The sequence below is a fragment of the Lepisma saccharinum genome, chromosome 15 (genome assembly GCF_977018435.1).
Source record: "Lepisma saccharinum chromosome 15, izLepSacc3.1, whole genome shotgun sequence".
In the NCBI taxonomy this organism is placed as follows: Eukaryota; Metazoa; Arthropoda; class Insecta; order Zygentoma; family Lepismatidae; genus Lepisma; species Lepisma saccharinum.
The window spans coordinates 43,618,120-43,635,627 of NC_139243.1; the positions used below are offsets into that span (position 1 = coordinate 43,618,120).

Below are 17,508 nucleotides of genomic sequence, written 5' to 3' on the forward strand. Positions count from 1 at the left end.
TATTTGGACCTAAAAGTGATGGGGAGACAGGTAAGTGGAGAAGATTACATAATTTAGAACTACATAATTTGTATTCATGTCCAGATATTATTAGAATGATTAAATGAAGAAAACTTAGGCGGGCAGGCCATGTGGCACGAATGAGAGAGGAAAGAGGAGTTTACAGGATTCTTGTTGGGAAACCTGATGGTAAGAGACCTGTAGGAAGGCCAAGACTAAGATGGAGAGTTAACTTTGAGATGGACCTAAAGGCAATTGGTAGAAATGGAAAAGAGTATATAGATCTTGTTCAGGATAGGGACAGATGGAAAGCCTGAGTTGCTGCAGCCACGAACCTTGGGGTTTAAGAAGGCTAGAGAGTTAGTTAGTCAGTTAGTATTTTAACATTAGGATTTTTATGTAAATCTATAAGATAAAGGTTAAAGAATAGAAAAGTAACATGCTTTACCTAAATTAAGTCTGTTTTAATTTTCGTCTTTTTATTACATTTTGTTTTACTGTTTACTGTTAAGCAATCGAAATTAGAAAATGACTCGATAGAACTTTGTATGTAATTGTGATCTGATTATTACCTAACATTTGGTTTCTTCCTGTACTTATGTGTTTCATTTTATCTGTGCTGGCTTCCAAATCCATTTCCTTTGCTGCTTCTAAAAGTATTTTAGTATTATTCTTAATACAATAGTATTCACGTCATTCTCTTGTATATCAACACCATCTTCATATGCCAGAAAGTAAGTTACACCATTAAATTTTACTCCATCTTTAGTTTCTACCCTTCCTGACATCATTTTCTAAGGCTAAATTAAAAGACAGAGACAATAGACCATCTCACTGTTTAAATCCATCAGGAAGTTTAAATTTGTCAGACATACTGGTACCTAAAAATAATTTATTTTCTGTTTTCTGTCTTTCAATCATTTTTTTAGTTGGACCTAACAGCTTTTAAGCTGTTTCTTGGATATGATTGTTTTCTAAAATATACATAATTGCTTCACATTTTACTTTTCCCCCTTATTTCACAAAAGATGGATTAAGGCTATTTAGACAAAATTGAACATGTTCCCATATAGAATTGTAAGTTTTTTTTATTTACGTACACGTATTTCTATGTATTTTATTACTTCTATCGCTTTTCTGCTACTTCTGTTACACCGGGACAGTAATAGATTCTTTCCATCGGTTAGTAATTTCCTCGTTACTTTATATTAAACAAATTAGTCTATGAACTTTAGATATTTATGAATTTCCACCACATTTAATCAATTTTTGTTGTATTATTTTTTTTCTAAAATCTTTTTATTACATCTTTAACTACAGCAAAGTTAGATTCGGACACGAAATGTTCAGCTGTCTTAGTTTAATTGTTTGTAATTCGTCTTCGGCACTTTTAAAAAATCATAAAACAAATGATTCTTCCTGTTTAAAATAACACTTGGATTAACCAAGAATTTTACACTTTGTTTTTTATTAAAATTAGTTTAGTTTGCCATCATTTTCTAAGCTCATTTGCGCCTTTACAAAAAGAGGTGCAAGGAGTGATTCTTCACACAGACACCCAAACGTCAATCTCCCTTCCACGTAGTACACCCTGGACCCCATGACTACATTTTTCAGACTACCGAGGCTCTGGTGCCTGGACGCATGGCTAGTATAATGCAACGCCAAGAGGGGCTTTGACGTCACTTGGAGTTATAGCTCAGGGTGGTTTATGGATACTCAGTAATACATTGTTAATGTTTATTATCTCTCTAATTCACACAAGGTTCCGTAAGTACGGATATATAAGTCCAGTAATACACATACAGCATAATGACCAACTATGTTCTAAGTTACTAAGTCCTAAGAGCTAAGTTCTAAGTCTACAAGTAACTGAATGGAGTTAATCTAAGGCGCCGTACTATAGAAGAATATAGTAAAGTCCTTTTTACCTAAGATTGGCAGAAGCGACACCATCAGCGTCAGGCAGCAATTCCCCTGGTACAGGATGCTGTTTTCCTAAAAGGGTTTTTTTTATACCATTTCAGTCAGCGTGTCTCGACACTTGCCCTAACCTTCAAGCAACCTTCTCTATTCCAGTGACCATTTTCGCCTAAGTCCATTTCCTACTGTCTTGCCCTTCAGAGCTATCAGGGCGGTCATTATCTCATGCACGTGGAGGGGATGGGTGAACGAACACATGTGCATGTGGAGACCTTGGGTGAGGACACTAGTATTTTCTATCTGACCTAGTCTCCTCTAATGACAGTTTAACTGACACTTGCGTTTGCTAGGCCACATCCTGTTATTCAACTGTGATGTTAACCAAGAAGAGGGAAAGATGGTATCTTTCCTTTTGACATTTCCTAGAGGAAGTATTGGACTCGCTGTCTCTATGGCTTGTTTGGCAGAAAGCCTGTACAATAAGAATTTTACTTAATGCTACCAGTTGTTTGAGACTGAATGTCACTATTGCCAATACAATAGAGAATTTTGCCCGTTACAATAATCCTATCTATATGAGTTTTGTGATGTACATTTGTGTTCGTGATTGTATCTTCATCTACTTCACCTTATCACTATTCATCCTCATCTTCGCAATTAGCCAAAAGTGGCAGAAACGCGAAATTTAATAATCCAAACCATTCATTCATTCCTTTACGTAAACTCTGGTATTTTTAATTTTACTTTTCTTACAATTTCATTAATTTTCCTTTATTTTTTCGTTCTGTAAGTGCATTTAGCTTCACCCTTTCTATTATACTTGCTCAAAATTATGTCATTAGAGTAATAACCACTTCAGTTTAGCTTGCTCTCTATTAGGTTATAATATCCAATATCAAACCAAGATTTACTTTGTATGGTATCATATACCATAGCTGCTGATTGTATTGAACCACATACTGTAATACATATTCCTAGTTATTGTTTATATCTGTTTCATTAATGTTTCCTTGCAATCTAGATAATGCAAGATTTCAAATAATATTTTTATGTAGTATTCGTTCTTAAAACTATCATCTCCAAACTTTCTTGTCAAATTTTAATATTTTTGTGTTTTGTTGTTTATGATTTACTATTAAGAGTCTCTGAGGACTGGTGCACAATGGAGTTTACTTTGTTTTTTAAATAGTGATCACTTTGCAATTACCTTACGTTTCAATTACTAAAACTGACCATCATATTCTGTCATACATCACAATATATTTCAAATCCTTCTCTGTACTCTGATTCTTTTCCATATATATGTGTAAAATTTCACGTTCTACCTCTTACCTAAACCAACCTGCTACATTCGTTGGAAATTTTCACCCTATTCCTCATCTCATATTGGTATTTGGGTCAGTATACACCCACTCTGCCAATTTCATTCAAGATCACGGGAATACCCTGTATGTATATATATATGGACGTTATTAAATATTATATTACGGAATCAAGTAGTACCGGGTTTGGGCAAATAATGTTCAATTCATTTTTAAGACCTGTTTCAAAAAAAAACAGCACAGAAGGGTTTGTCACTGAGGCTAAAACAATTACAAGAGAAATATTGCATTCTTGTGAAACGTATATTGCTGAAATTGAAGTGAAGGAAAAATTCCATATTTGCAAAAAAAAACCTGCAGAGAAGAATTAAAAACTCCTGTGTCTTCCATATTCCAAGATGAAATTAAGAAAATGACAAATAGAGGATATGAGTTTGTTGAAGAAGTTGCTTCATATACATACTTCTTCCGAAACAATTTTCAACAGAAAAAGAAGAAAGTCTCTAGGTGTTTCGCAGGAAGAGATTTCTTCTGAGGATGATTTGATTTTTTTTTTTTTCTGGTGGATTCCCTTTTCTAGTGCGTGACGAAAACCGAGGCGAAGAAATAATTCATATTTTCCAAAATAGAAGAATAATGTTGCATCGATCAATTTTTCTGGTTTGAACATTCACACAGTGGTCAAAACAGTTTACTTAGCTGTATTCTATTCCTGCAGATACAAGTGTAAGCCACGAAGTATCCGCTGTTCCGTTTTTTACGCTGTGTGACCCAATATAAGAGAAGCTTGCAAGGAATGCTCTTCACTAATTAAGGCGACATTCCTGAGCTCCAAACCATTTCCAAATAACAATATTTCCTGAATCCAGTTGCAATTTTTATATTAATCCTAGAACACAAAACCATCGTAAACTTCACGAAAGAATAGACGATCTAGTTGTGCAGAGTGAACCGCGCAAGCTCGCACTACCCCCGCTAGTACCTTCCTAGCTTCCTAAAATAAGGTACGTAACAGTCGGACAATCGTCTACGCGGCTCGTGTGCGTCTCAATGGGAGGGTGAGTGGCAATTTTTACAACGGTTTTGTGACAACATACTTTTCTTTAGTGTTCCATGAATTTACGTTGTTTTTTTTTTTTGTTTTTTTTTCATATTTGTGTTCTAAATAATATTTTTACATGTTTGCTGAAAGGAAGATAACAGAAAATCATGGCAGATAAAGATGGATTTCTTTTTATGTCTACATCTTGCACAGTAAAGCAAGTCGGGAATGGACCTACAGTTTAAAGTGAGATCCTAACCATTATGTGTCTCCACTCGGTATCAACCCCGAGACAGATCAAGATGAAGAACGACAAAATTATATGATTAGAAAATGAGTAAGCGAATCATACTCATAATCACACTGAATATTCATCCTCGCCTTAAAAGCATAACGTTTTCAGAATTCTAAATTTTCAAACTGTAATATTCAAGTTTGCACCTGACTGACTTTCAATTGTAAAATTGATTTTGGATTAGTATCACAAGATATTATGTACGTTTATAACATTTAACTAACTATTAAACAAATAAAGCGTTAATTGTTAATTTTTATAGAAATAAGTTAAAAACCCTATCTTTTCACCTTTTCTCAACAATCACAAAGAAAATGTTTTTTATATAAATAATGAGCCTAAAATAGCTATCAATATATTTCTTTTAAATGATAAGAATATGAACTAATAACACCAAACAAAAACATTTTAAAAAGTTAATAATTAAGTAGGTTTTAAAAAATATATAAAATTAATTGGTACTATTTACGTGGTTTTTGTGTTTACTTTTCTCACACAAGGTTTTGTATTGTTGCTATTTAGCGTCGCTTCTTTGTCACTTTTGGCTAATCGAGGCGAAATAAATTGACTTCATTGCAAGAAATTAAACGGCAAGAAAGTACAATAAAATACAGTAATAATAAGATCATGGCCAATAGAAGAATCTGAAAGCGCTACAAAAATATTTTTTGGCAGTCACAGTATTTTTCATTATTCATGAGTTGATTTATCTTGATTCTGATCGTTGATTCTGATTCACGGAGCATATCGTAAAAATGTTTTAAATTTTCATGTTTTACGAGATGCTGAAGTTCTGCAACGAGGTAAGCCGAAACTGGCAGCGTTAGTTATTGAGTGTGAGTGAATTTTACTTCTGAAGATCAACTTCGAAAATAGAGAGTTTGGGCTTCTACTATTTACTACCAGGCCGGGATTCTAACCCGGAGCTCCTGTTTTAACAAATCCGCCACCAAGGTCGGCTGGGAAACTTTTGAAATTTTTCGATTACTTCGTAGATTAAATGCTGGACAACTGCAACATTCCTTATTCGTATTGGAACACATTTATTTATTCGTTTATTTGTCTTGTTTTCCATGGCAAAGTTAAGGCTGTGGAGCCTTTTCTTCCAGTTTACCATGTTCACATCTAATATTTTTTTCACATGGAATTCAGTACACAACATTGAAATATTGAAAAAAAAAGTAGCATTAACATTACAGATGAATAAAAATACTTATAATAATACAACTGTAACCTACACGCAGGGGGGTGTTCGATATCCGGTGGAGACATGTAGTTGTTCTGATCGAACTTTAAACTGAGGTGCAGTCTCGATTAACTTATGTTTGCTTAAAGTAGACTTAAAAAAATAACTCAATATGCGCACGGGCACACAAAAAGGAAAACACACACAAACGCTTATATATTCTTGACAACAATTTGGGGTTTGAAATAGTTTGTTGATTTACGAGTTTCAGCACTTTTCTGCGCTAGTGATCCAAGTTTTTGTGCATAGTAAAAATTGTTTGGCTTGCGTCTTAAAAACATCTACTAAAGTTGTGTTACGGATTTAGGTAACAATGAGTTCCAAAGACGGCGAAAGATTTTGAGTAGAAATTGGAATTATAGAGGGGAATGAGTAGTTGAGATCTCTCGCGCGATCTGGTATCTGGTGTCGAGGCTATGGCTATGTCGCAAATCTGCTCGAGACATAAGCAGTTTGACCTACAGAGATGTTGTGCACGTTCCGATCAGTTAATTTGAGCTAATTTAGTTTTGTGTAGAAAACAGATACGTGATCCACATTGAAGATGAAGCCAACACAGTCGTTCTGTATTCAGACCAGATGATCTGATAGGTCGGAGTAGACAGAATCTCAGTAATCGAAGTGTGGAAAGACAAGTGCTTGGACGAGTTTGATTTTAATGCGGATAGGTAAAAAGTGTTCATCAGTTTACGGCTGGTAAGTAAACAGCTGGCCACGACTTGTAAGAATATAATGCGTTATTTCTTCAAAATTACAACAGATATTTCAGTTCTGTTTTCTTTGTTCATTTGTATGCATATGAAAGTATGAGGCACTCGAATTGCAAAACAATATATCCCTTGTTACTATTATTAAGAAGCAGAGATTCAATTTATCTTTTGTTTCCTCCTCATCTTATAAAATAGGCTATAACTCCAAAGGTCGAAGGTCTTGTCATGTCGAGTTTTATCTATTAGTGGTTGTCAGCCGTTTAATTAGGACTCTGAGTCAGAGGTGTCTAATATTTTTAAATTGCATGTTGTATTAAATTACTCGCATCTCTAGATGGGACAACTGTCGCAGTAATGGACTATTTTGTTTATCATTCTTGGCTGGAGTCGTCGCCAGCTTCACATTTGAAGATCCAGACTATCTTGTTTGTTACGATGTTCGTTCCTTTCGGAATCGTTTCTATCTTTCTGAATGTCTTCATAACACAAGACTGCGTTGACGACCACGCGACGACTACAATAGCATACGGTGACGAAATAAAGTTGCCTCGAATACGATGACGAGGCGATCCTACAAGCGAGGAAGCTTGAATACATGACGTCTCGGGTTGGCTTGTCCAATTATGTTGATCGTTGGGTTTGGATGGTGCGGTTGTGCTGCCCAAAACTGAACTCTTGCCCTCACCATGAAATCATGTAGAGTCTCCTGATGTAGGACATCTCGTGTCATTGCATCTGTCTGCTGCTGTTATTATCCGCAATACTTTGTTTTGCACCGACTGAAGCCTGAGTGGATGGCTTGGAGCACTATGCATTCACACCACAGATGCGTAGGTCAGGAGGGTCCGGATCAGAACATGAAAGATGTTGAGCCTGCTAACCTTCGGCAGAGTTTGGTTGCGTAAGATTGGATATAGATTTCCTATCCGACGGTTACACCGATCTGCTAAGTCCATTATGTGATCTTTGAATGTGAGGATCTTGTCCATTAGCAGGCCAAGATATCGCAATCTATTTGCGTTTGGAATCTGGTTACCATGCAGTTGTAAGGCTGGTTGGAACCAAGGTGTTCTTCCTGTGAAGACCACTGCCGAACTTCTATCCGTGCTCACTCGGACTCTCAACCTTGTTGTCCATTCCTCGTAGGATATTTGCATTAAAGTTTAACAGTAGTGAGATGAACGCCGCAGTGTAATCCGCATATACTGCCAAAGTTGTTTGTCTCTGGGTAGGCATGTCTGCTGCATACAGTGCGTATAACGGAGGTCATAAGATTAAACCTTGTGAGATTTCTGTCGTAATTGGTCGTGGCATTGACGTTGTCCCGCTGAAACGGACGATGAATTTCCCGCCAATGAGGAAAGACTGAAGCATATGGAGCATTGTAAATGCGAAACCTTGTCCGTGGAGTTTGTATATCAGGCCTCCATGCCATACCACATCGAAAGCTTTTTCTATATCCATGAAGACCTCTAAGTGTTCTGACCTGGCCAGAAAGAAATATCGAAGCCTCGACATTTTGAATAACCCTGTGTACATACTTCTCAGCGTGCGCGAACACACACACACGCACACACACTCAAACTTTATACAGTTGGTTCCTTTTAATTGGAACTTGGAAAATTCGAACAAAAGTTTAATCCTCTTGACGTTCCTACTGATGTTAAACATTCATATGTAATTCGAAGGTTCGAACCTTCCATTTTGATAATTCGAACGCAGCTACATCAGAGACAGCCGAAGGGAAGAAAAAAATTATCTTTGCTAATATCCAGCCCCACCCTCTCCTCAATAATGTGGGATTGTCCACTCTTCTTGTGTGCAAGTGTTCGTCCTTGAAACCCTTCACGAGCCAATTGTTTGTGAAAGCCTTGTTATCTTCCCTCAGTTTTCAGTTGCAACTAGTCAGGACACGCTGTTAGCAATGTCGAAGCATGTCGCGTGTACAAGCTTAACATTAGAGAAGATAGTAGATGTTCTAAGAGAAGTGCAAAGACATGTGAGGTAGAGAAGTTATATCGGTATAGAGTATGGGATATTGCTGAACACTATCAACCTACGAGGATCGTTTGAAAAGTTCTAAGAATTATAAAGCAAAAACACGCTTAACTGGTAAATTTTATTTTTGATCATAGTCTCCCTTGAGAGCAGTGCACTTCATGAAGCGATGTTCCAACGCCATGAACCCATTACAAAACTCAGATTCCTCCTGGCTTGCAAAATAGTCCTTCACAGCCGTTTTCGCGTCTTCACCTGATGAAAGTTCCTTTCGACCGAGATTGTTTTTTAACCTGTGGGAAGAGATGAAAGTCTCGTGGTGCCAGATCATGCAAATAAGGAGTGAGAAAATTATACTTCAGTTTGTCGATTTTTGACATTGCAACAACACACGTTTGTGGGCGGGTACGTATCTTGATGCATGATGATTTTCTTCTTGTACAATCTTGGTCATTTTGCACGAATATTTGTGTCCAGTTTGTCGAAAAGTACTACAGTCTAGTAAAGGTGGATTCAGTTGAGAGATAATCTATCAACAGGTTGCCGTTCGCATCACAAAAAATCGACGCTATGATTTCTCCCACTGACTTGACCGCCTTCGCCCTCTTTGGTGGAGTCAATTGTGATGCTTCCACTGCCTTGATTGTTCTTTTGTCTCTGGTAGTAATATATCCACGTTTCACCAGTAGTTATGAATCAGCGCACAAAATCGTTTGTGTTGTGAAAACGGGCCAAAGATTCATTAGACACTCGCATCTGCTTTCGCTTCCGACCGACTGTCAACAAACGCGGTACACATATTGCAGACATTTTGCTCATCCCCAACTCTTCCGTTCAACTGAGATGCCCATAGCTTCAGCAATTTCACACACTTTCAGACGACCGTCCTCCAACACCATATCATAGACCTTTTAAATCATTTCTGCTTTCGTTGCTCGTTTTGGTATTCCGCTACGTGGGTCGTCTTCTAAGCTCTCACAGCCACGTTTAAAATCTGTAGTCCACTTTCACATAGTGCCAAATTAAAGAGTGGTGTCCCCTAATGTGTCCATCATATCGGCATGAATTTCTGTCGCTTTTATTCCCTTTTACACGAAGTAATTTACCACTGCACGGTGCTCAATCTTTTCCATTTTGCACTACACTCACACCAGCACTGCTTTTCCAGCATCTCGACACAAAACGTAGGAAGGCACTCGGTTGATACTGTGCGTGTATTGACTTGAAGGGTGTGGGATTCCATTGGCATTCATCATTCCGAACTGCTGCGGCCATCTGTCGGTCATTCTTAGAACTTTTCAAACGACCCTCCTACATTAAAAATAAAACAAAAATATGGAGAGCTGAGTCTACAAGGCTTTGGAAACAGGAAACGTATAAGAAGTGAAAGAAGGAATACTTACTATTGTCAGATTAATATGTTTTTGCTCGTACCACAAACTCAATTTTTACGATAAGATTCGTTATTTCTGTTTATACTGTAGTGCAGCAGTTTTGATTCATTAATTTTCTTTAATAATGCATGATTTTGTTAATTGGAACCCTTTTCTTGTCCCTTTGGAGTTAGAATTGAAAACAGCGCACTGCATATGCATACACCGCTCTGCCGGGATCCTTAGGATCGTTGCGAGAGAAGCTACATGTTGGAGCAAAGACGACAGAGTGTTGCGGTGGGGAACATGTGTCTGGTGGCTCCACAGACACTAATAGTCGACAGGAAACAGCTCGCGGGAATCTTCCCACGAGGACTTCTTGGTGGGGAGATTATGGAAACTGTTTGTCTGAGAATCTCACACTCGGCATCAACTGTTCTTGGGAACTGAAATGCGACTTGTGATATGGCATGTGCTCTTGTACGTCTGCTGATGCTATTTTGGATGCACGTTCGTAATGAAATTTTAAACGTATGTTGGCGGCCTCCGTGTTGGAGTGGTTATCACAGCGCGCTACGATGCCAGGGCTCCCGGGTTCGAACCTTAACTTGGTTGTGAATGCTCTTTGTGAGAGTCCATTCATTTCATCATTCATCCTCATCGTCGCCATTAGCGAAAAGTGGAAGAAAAAACACTAAATGTAATAACGTAGTGCATACATCAATCTTCACATGCGGTACTGGTGTAAGTGTATGCATGTATAAGTAACCAAACGGATTTGAAACAGAATTTGTTACAATCTCCACACAGTTCCCTTCGACTCGACCTTCTGGAACTGAAGCATCGCACAGATTACTGCGGACAGGTTACGTCGAGCTATACAGGATGTCCCTCGACGACTGCAAGGATGTTTGGGCAAAAAAGGTCGACACCTATTGGACGCCTTTTCCAAACCATAAATCTACCGATCTCTTCAGCAGCATGTAATGTAACAAGTGGCATTCTTTGCTCTATTAATTTCCATTATTAAATGGCATGCAACTATTATTCTCATCTCTATACCTCCGTTTCTAAATGTCCCGTGTTTTTTAAACATCCTTTATCTGTTGCTCTGAGCATATATTTAAGTTCATCATTGAGGAAGATGCATCAAAAACATCAATTTTTTGCATTAATGTACAACTCTACATAAGAACACTCACTTGCACCGTATGATGCACATTGCCGTTACCTATAGAAACAATAAAATATTCATCAAACTGCAAACCTAATTTTTTGCAAAGACCGAAAACGACATTTTAGTGCAGCGGTTCTCAAACTTTTTTTCTCATTGTACCCCTTTAGTCGTAACTAAACGTCTAATATACCCACCCATACGTTTTCTCTGAGTAGTGGGTTTTGGGGAGTTTTTCCTGGTTAGTGGAAAGTTTTATATGTTGCAGGCGTGTATCTCCAATAGAGAAGTATGGCATTCGGGCTGTATGTGGAAAGATGGTAAATCCTACGTTTATTGTTTTATTGTGTGTTTCTACGTTTACAATTTTTATGATTAGTTACAAAATAAAAATGTGAAACATATGTATGCTAAGATGTGTATATATATATATAAAAAACTAATTTTCATATACTGTATTTTTCCAGAGTTATTGAAGAAAAAGTAAAGGACAAAATTGATTTTGTGAACAAACTGTGAAGCACAATTTTGGAGTTTTTATTGTAAATCCTCAGAGTTTCTAGTGAGAAGGATGTACCTACATAGCCTGACACAGTTTCTTGATGTCTGGTTATGCATTTAAACTTTCAAACGGAGATTCGGCTCAAAATTTAGTCTATTATAGATTTCTAACGAGCACTTCATTTCAAAAATATGTGACGAAATATAGCCTTATTTTCCTGTTGAGTGTTAAAGCTATGAAGTCTGAAACAATGAAGTCTTCTCTACACACCTGCACAAAAATGTTGTCGTGTGGGTATTCTCGACATTACCTTTAAGTTATCCCTTCAAGTCGTTCATGTATCCAGGGGGCACGCGTATCATAGTTTAAGAACCTCTGCTTTAGTGCATCATAGAGATTTGATGAATTTAATTTTCTGTGTGTGGCTGGCTACGGGGTGGAATAATTAGAGGAGACTTCTGCCTCCCACCTTTGTTTCTGGCTCCATCGTGGATTCAGTATGCAAACACATATTCCAAGATCTTTACTTTGGCTTTGCACATGCGCACACGTCTTCTTGTGCACACATGTATTTTCGCCATACAATTTGGAGTGTATTGTGCATATTCTGGAATAATAGATTCCATTACTGTTGTTATCTTTAAAAATTATTCAAATATATCATATATTTACAAACAAAGTTATTTTACTGTTATTCGCCTACATCACTCTTAAAATTGGAGCTTATTAAATAATTGGCCCTTAACCACGAAGAAAGCCTTACTGTCAATGTAGGCGATTGGGGGGCACGGGGGGCGTATCCAAACTTTCCCCCCATCTTTGCCCCCGCACTATGTCCACTTAATGCTAAGCCTTGTCTACAACAGAAAGTAAACTACATATGCGCCCCGTCCAAGTTTTGGCGCCAATTCGACGTTACTGTTTACTGTTAGTACCAATATGAGAGAAACAGGATACCTTGTAAGTAGTCAGCGACAATAAAAACAGGCCACATAGATCCTGCAAGGTGTTATGTGTGTTGCCTAACTCAACGGTGATAAGTGGATTTCAATAGCAAATTTTCAATGGCAACTTCTACCTAACTTCGTAGAGCAGGAGGACACCGTTTTCAGCATCTCTTGTGACAAGGTCGTGCATACTGATTGTAATTGTAACTGAAATTCTGAGAACTTGAAGCCATTTCGAAGCTAGTGGTTTCCACAGCGAAGATATTACACGCGATTTGTCGGGAGTTGCCGTCTGGCCGGCCACCGACATCGGCTCAAGCGACGGTGAAACGCACTGTATATGAAAGACGCATTCCTGCGTTCATAACCACCTCAAGACGAAGTGGTTAGCACATCACGCTACGACGCTTGGGGTTCCGGGTTCAAATCCGGTCCTGGGCATGGGTGTTCTTTGTGAGTGTTCCTTCATCAATGCCACTCATCCTCAACTTCGCGACTAACCGAAGTAGCAGAAATGCGAAGTAAAATAGACAAAATCAATCAATAAATCACCGCAACACCCCTTAACTTCCCGCCAAAATTTTCTCCAACTACCCCCCTCACCAAGCTTTTTTACAAAGACCCAAATTATAGAGTCTATCCTCTAAATTTATACCTACGCGCTCCAGATGGAAAATTCTGGAAAAATCTCTCTAGTTTCCTGGAAATTACACTAATTTTAGAAGCACGAACGCACCTCTCCTATTCTTGCTCAAATAATTTTGGCCTGCTCCATCGATCTTGAAGCAAGGTGCTGCATGCGAGGTTTTGGACCACCGCTCTATCGCGTCGTCATGAAATCCCTTCATATGTCCCATTCAACCTTGCCAGCGAGAGCGGTATAACTTCATGACTCCTGGCAACCATGGTCTGGAAACACCTTCAGTGCCGGCTCCTGGCGGAGAATCGCGAAAGCTTCATTGAACGTGCACGAGTCGGACGGGACGAAAATTCGTTCGTTCCGTGGAAGAGTATGGTAGCGTGCGGGACGGAAGCACCGCTGATCGCAGCGGCAGAAACTTCCGTATAAAGGGGCGGTCGCGTGTTTCCGGGGCCGGTGCGTAGACGGAATTGATAAAAAGGGTAAAAAAGGAAGGTGCGACGGGGTACAATTACGCCTCATTGAAACTGGAAGTGTGTCAGTTTGGCAGTGGTGCATCATTGGCGCGAGTGATTACAATGACCGAATGGATGGAGGTTGCGTTGAGGACTTGGAAGTCTACGTTGTTGTTGTTTTTCCTTTCCACCCTCGTTCACGGTGCCGTGGCCGGGAATCCCGACGCCAAACGTTTGTACGATGACCTCCTGTCAAATTATAACAAGTTGGTCCGGCCGGTCATGAACACTTCCGATGTGCTGCGGGTGTGCATCAAGCTCAAACTGTCCCAACTGATCGACGTGGTGAGTATCACGTGTTCATGTCGTTTTGAAGTGTGTGTGGGGCCGTGCGCTGTCGTGCTGCAGGCCGGGATAAGAGTGGTTGTTTGCGGAAAACAGAAATCCTTGTGGTAATTTATCAATGACCTTGTATCATACATTACGATTATGTCCTGTTGATGCCCTTCATAGTGTAGCGGCCTGTGTGGCTCAGTAGTTCGTCAGAATTCATATGAAATGAGGGTCCTACGTTTGAATCCTGTTCAAGACATGATTATTCACCATCGTCCATATTATTAATCCTCATCGTTGGGATTAACTTATAAAAGTATATAGAACACGTAAAACGAACCAATTAGAATAATATAAATACATGGGTTTCGGGTTCGAGTACTGGGTAAATAAGAATATATAGATTTAGGTTTGCTTTATTGTCAAAAGTGTGTTTTCTAGATAGCCGACCTTCATGGCGGAATGATTATCACATCCCGCTACGATGTCAGGGGTTCCGGGTTCGAATCCCGACATGAATATTCCTTTCATAGTATCCCTTCATTAGTTTCATCGTATCATTACTGATCCTCATCTTCGCGATTATCCAAAAGTAGCAGAAAAGATAAATAAAATAATGCAAGCCAATCAATCATGTTTCTATGTTAACAAAAGCATTGTCATGAGTTACTTAAGTTTTTTGGGGTAAATTCTTCCCAGATTTCTGACGTCCCTTAAGAATGAACACCTGATTTCCTTCCTGTCATCGAAATGAAATGTTATAGCCAAAGGATAGAAAATTCATGCTTTCAATCCCAATAATATTTGAAAGATTGGTTGGTTGGTTGATTTGGTGTTTTACGTCCACTTTATGCATAGTAATGCTAATCGGGACTGGACCTACAGTTTAAAGTGGGATCCGAACCACTATGTGCCTCCACCGGGTATCGAACCCGGGACCCCTTGATCAAAGCGACGACGCTACCACTACGCCATCGGGGAGGCCCCAATCCTTGAAAGAAGGGGGGATAATGATATACCTATAAAGATTGATTTGGTTTATTTTGATTATCTTTTCTACCACAAATCGCAAAGATGAGGAAGAATGATTAAAATGATGAACGGACACGGACAAAGTATACCAATGCCGATGCCAGGATTCGAACCTGGGATCCGTGACGTCATAGAGCTCTGTGCTAAAAACTCCACATACTTCTAAAGAGAATTCGATATAACCAGACGAAGTTTAAGAGCATACGTGAAACGTAAGGGGCCACGACATAGTTTTTCCAAATATATTTGATCCATAAGAATAGCAATGAATGTAAACTGCTATGAAAATATTTTTACCATAATAATATCCCACTTTTCGTGTGCAACAATGATGTAGTACTTGCAACGAATTAAGTGTGTTCGGAGTTGACATGAATTTGTATATTTTGCACATTTACTACACTCATGGGATATTATGACATCCACCAATAAGGAGCCTATTTCTAAGCGGTAGGAGTACATTTATTTACAAGATATTATTACACATTAGAAACTGTAATTATGCTAGACAGTAAAATATATTTTTTAACACCAATGCCACTATTGGCTGTACTTCAGCAGTAAAGATTTGAACTTAAGTGGGGAAAGGGGATTCGCCATACAAAGGTTCCTGCAATTTCTCGTGTTTTGTTCGGCTTAATGTCCTTGTGAGGTCCATCCACGATCTCACTCGCCGAAGGTTCCAGGTTCGACTCTTGGAATGAAAACGGTGTTTCATTACGAGTGTCTCTTAATTAATTTAATCTAATCGTCATTCATTCCCATCGTCGCGATAAGCGAAAAGAAACAGAAAAGGGACGTAAATTAAGACAAATTGAAAAGGACAATTATTTTAATTATTAACTCATTACCTTTGAAAATGGCGTATATAGCTGGGGCCGATATTCGAATAGTAGATTTGTTTAATCATTATCCTCATTTTTTCGATTAGCCTAAAGAGATGAAATAACCAAAGAGAACACCTAAGTTATCCTTTACTGCACTGATGGACACACACACATGCATATAATAGAGTAAAATTGAAAAGAAATAATTTAGAATGTTTCATTCTTTTCCCACCTTCAATATGTATGTATATATGTACAAATAATAAACGATAAATTAGAGCTGTTTAAAGATGAATGACTTCTGACCGTGTTCGATAGTTTACAATCCAGACGTTGGAAGTTTTTAGTTTGATTACTAATCTGGTATGGGGTTCCATTTGCGTTTGTTCTTTCATCAAACGTCAATTTAATTTGTTCAACATTCGTCTTCATTGTTAGGATTAGCCGAATGAGGTATTTGTCTACGTACAATGATAGATTAGAAAGGTACAATATACAGTAGCATCTAATCACGATATCTAAAAGCATATTAATCAGTTATCTAGGATTTCATATTTCATTGGTCATAAAATATCATCTTATGAGCGGCAATAAGGTCAAGTCCGAGCAACACATTTATATGCATAACCATCTCATATTTAACTATTTTTACACAAGGAGTAACCTAAAGGAAAGTAACGAATAGAATACAGTTTTTCATAATTAAGATTACTGATTCAAAGTTACAGGTTTTCAAAACAAGCTATTTGGAATTATAGACTTGCTATCCAGACTGAATCAAATACTGAAAAAAATTAAATTTTGGAATTTTTTGAAGCAAGCGATGTTTCGTTTGAGATGTTACATTTCAGGTAACCTTGCAAATTCGATGTTGAAATATACTTTTGTCCTTGAATAGCAAACAGCATGAAAGATTTAACAAAAATATATTTACTATTTTGTTGTCTGTCTCTTATGAAAGTGCAGACAGGAATCATCGACGAATCGTACATTAGACAATTTCATTTCAAACGAGAGGTTTCATTTCGAATAGAGGAAACTGGTGTTTCCCTCACTGTAAAGAAATCATGCACACACAAATGTAAACACATTAGCTGAAACAAATGAAATGTATATTTGTTTTTTAGCTACGATCAACTGTGTAAGTGTATCATCGAGAAAGCTGCAGGAAGGTGCATCAAAAAACGCATGAATTGATTAATCATTAACGTACAGCTAGACATAGAAATAAATATTTACTTGCAACATATGATGCACTTTCGCAGTACCTTTGCAAACGATACACAAACATTCATCAGCTTGTGAATATGTTTGTTATAGGAAAAGTTCAAAAAACGCACTTTAATGCATCAATCGATATGTTTCTGGTACATAAATAGATGTGGTGTATTTAGTTTCTTGTGTGTAATATGTAACCACAGTAAAAATCATTTCTTTAGTTGGAACGATAATATATATAAGTAAGTTAGCATTGAAAATAACGTATTGTCTTAAATCGGAAAATTTAAACGTTATAACACTCTCAGGTATGTGTGCGAAATGTTGTTTCCGATATTCTTGAAGGCACCGGACACGAAGGAATCAGTTTTAATCTCACAACTTTAAAACTTAAGATAAGGTTGACATTTTATATTTTCAAGAAGTTACAATGTGTGTAAAGAACGTGTCCACTGTACCAAGATATGCGTA

The 17,508-nt window shown here is 38.0% G+C and overlaps 1 protein-coding gene across 4 annotated transcripts in view; it reads left to right on the plus strand.

Moving 5' to 3' along the window:
- Positions 1-13,687: 13,687 nt before the first annotated feature.
- The window catches only part of nAChRalpha4 (nicotinic acetylcholine receptor alpha4), a 747,771-nt gene continuing 743,950 nt past the window's right edge, over positions 13,688-17,508 (plus strand). For all 4 annotated transcript variants that reach the window (XM_083136915.1, XM_083136916.1, XM_083136918.1 and 1 more), the window contains exon 1: positions 13,688-13,972. In XM_083136915.1, the coding sequence (XP_082993041.1) occupies positions 13,751-13,972 (222 nt within the window). In that variant the 5' untranslated portion in view covers positions 13,688-13,750. The remainder of the gene's footprint in view (positions 13,973-17,508) is intronic.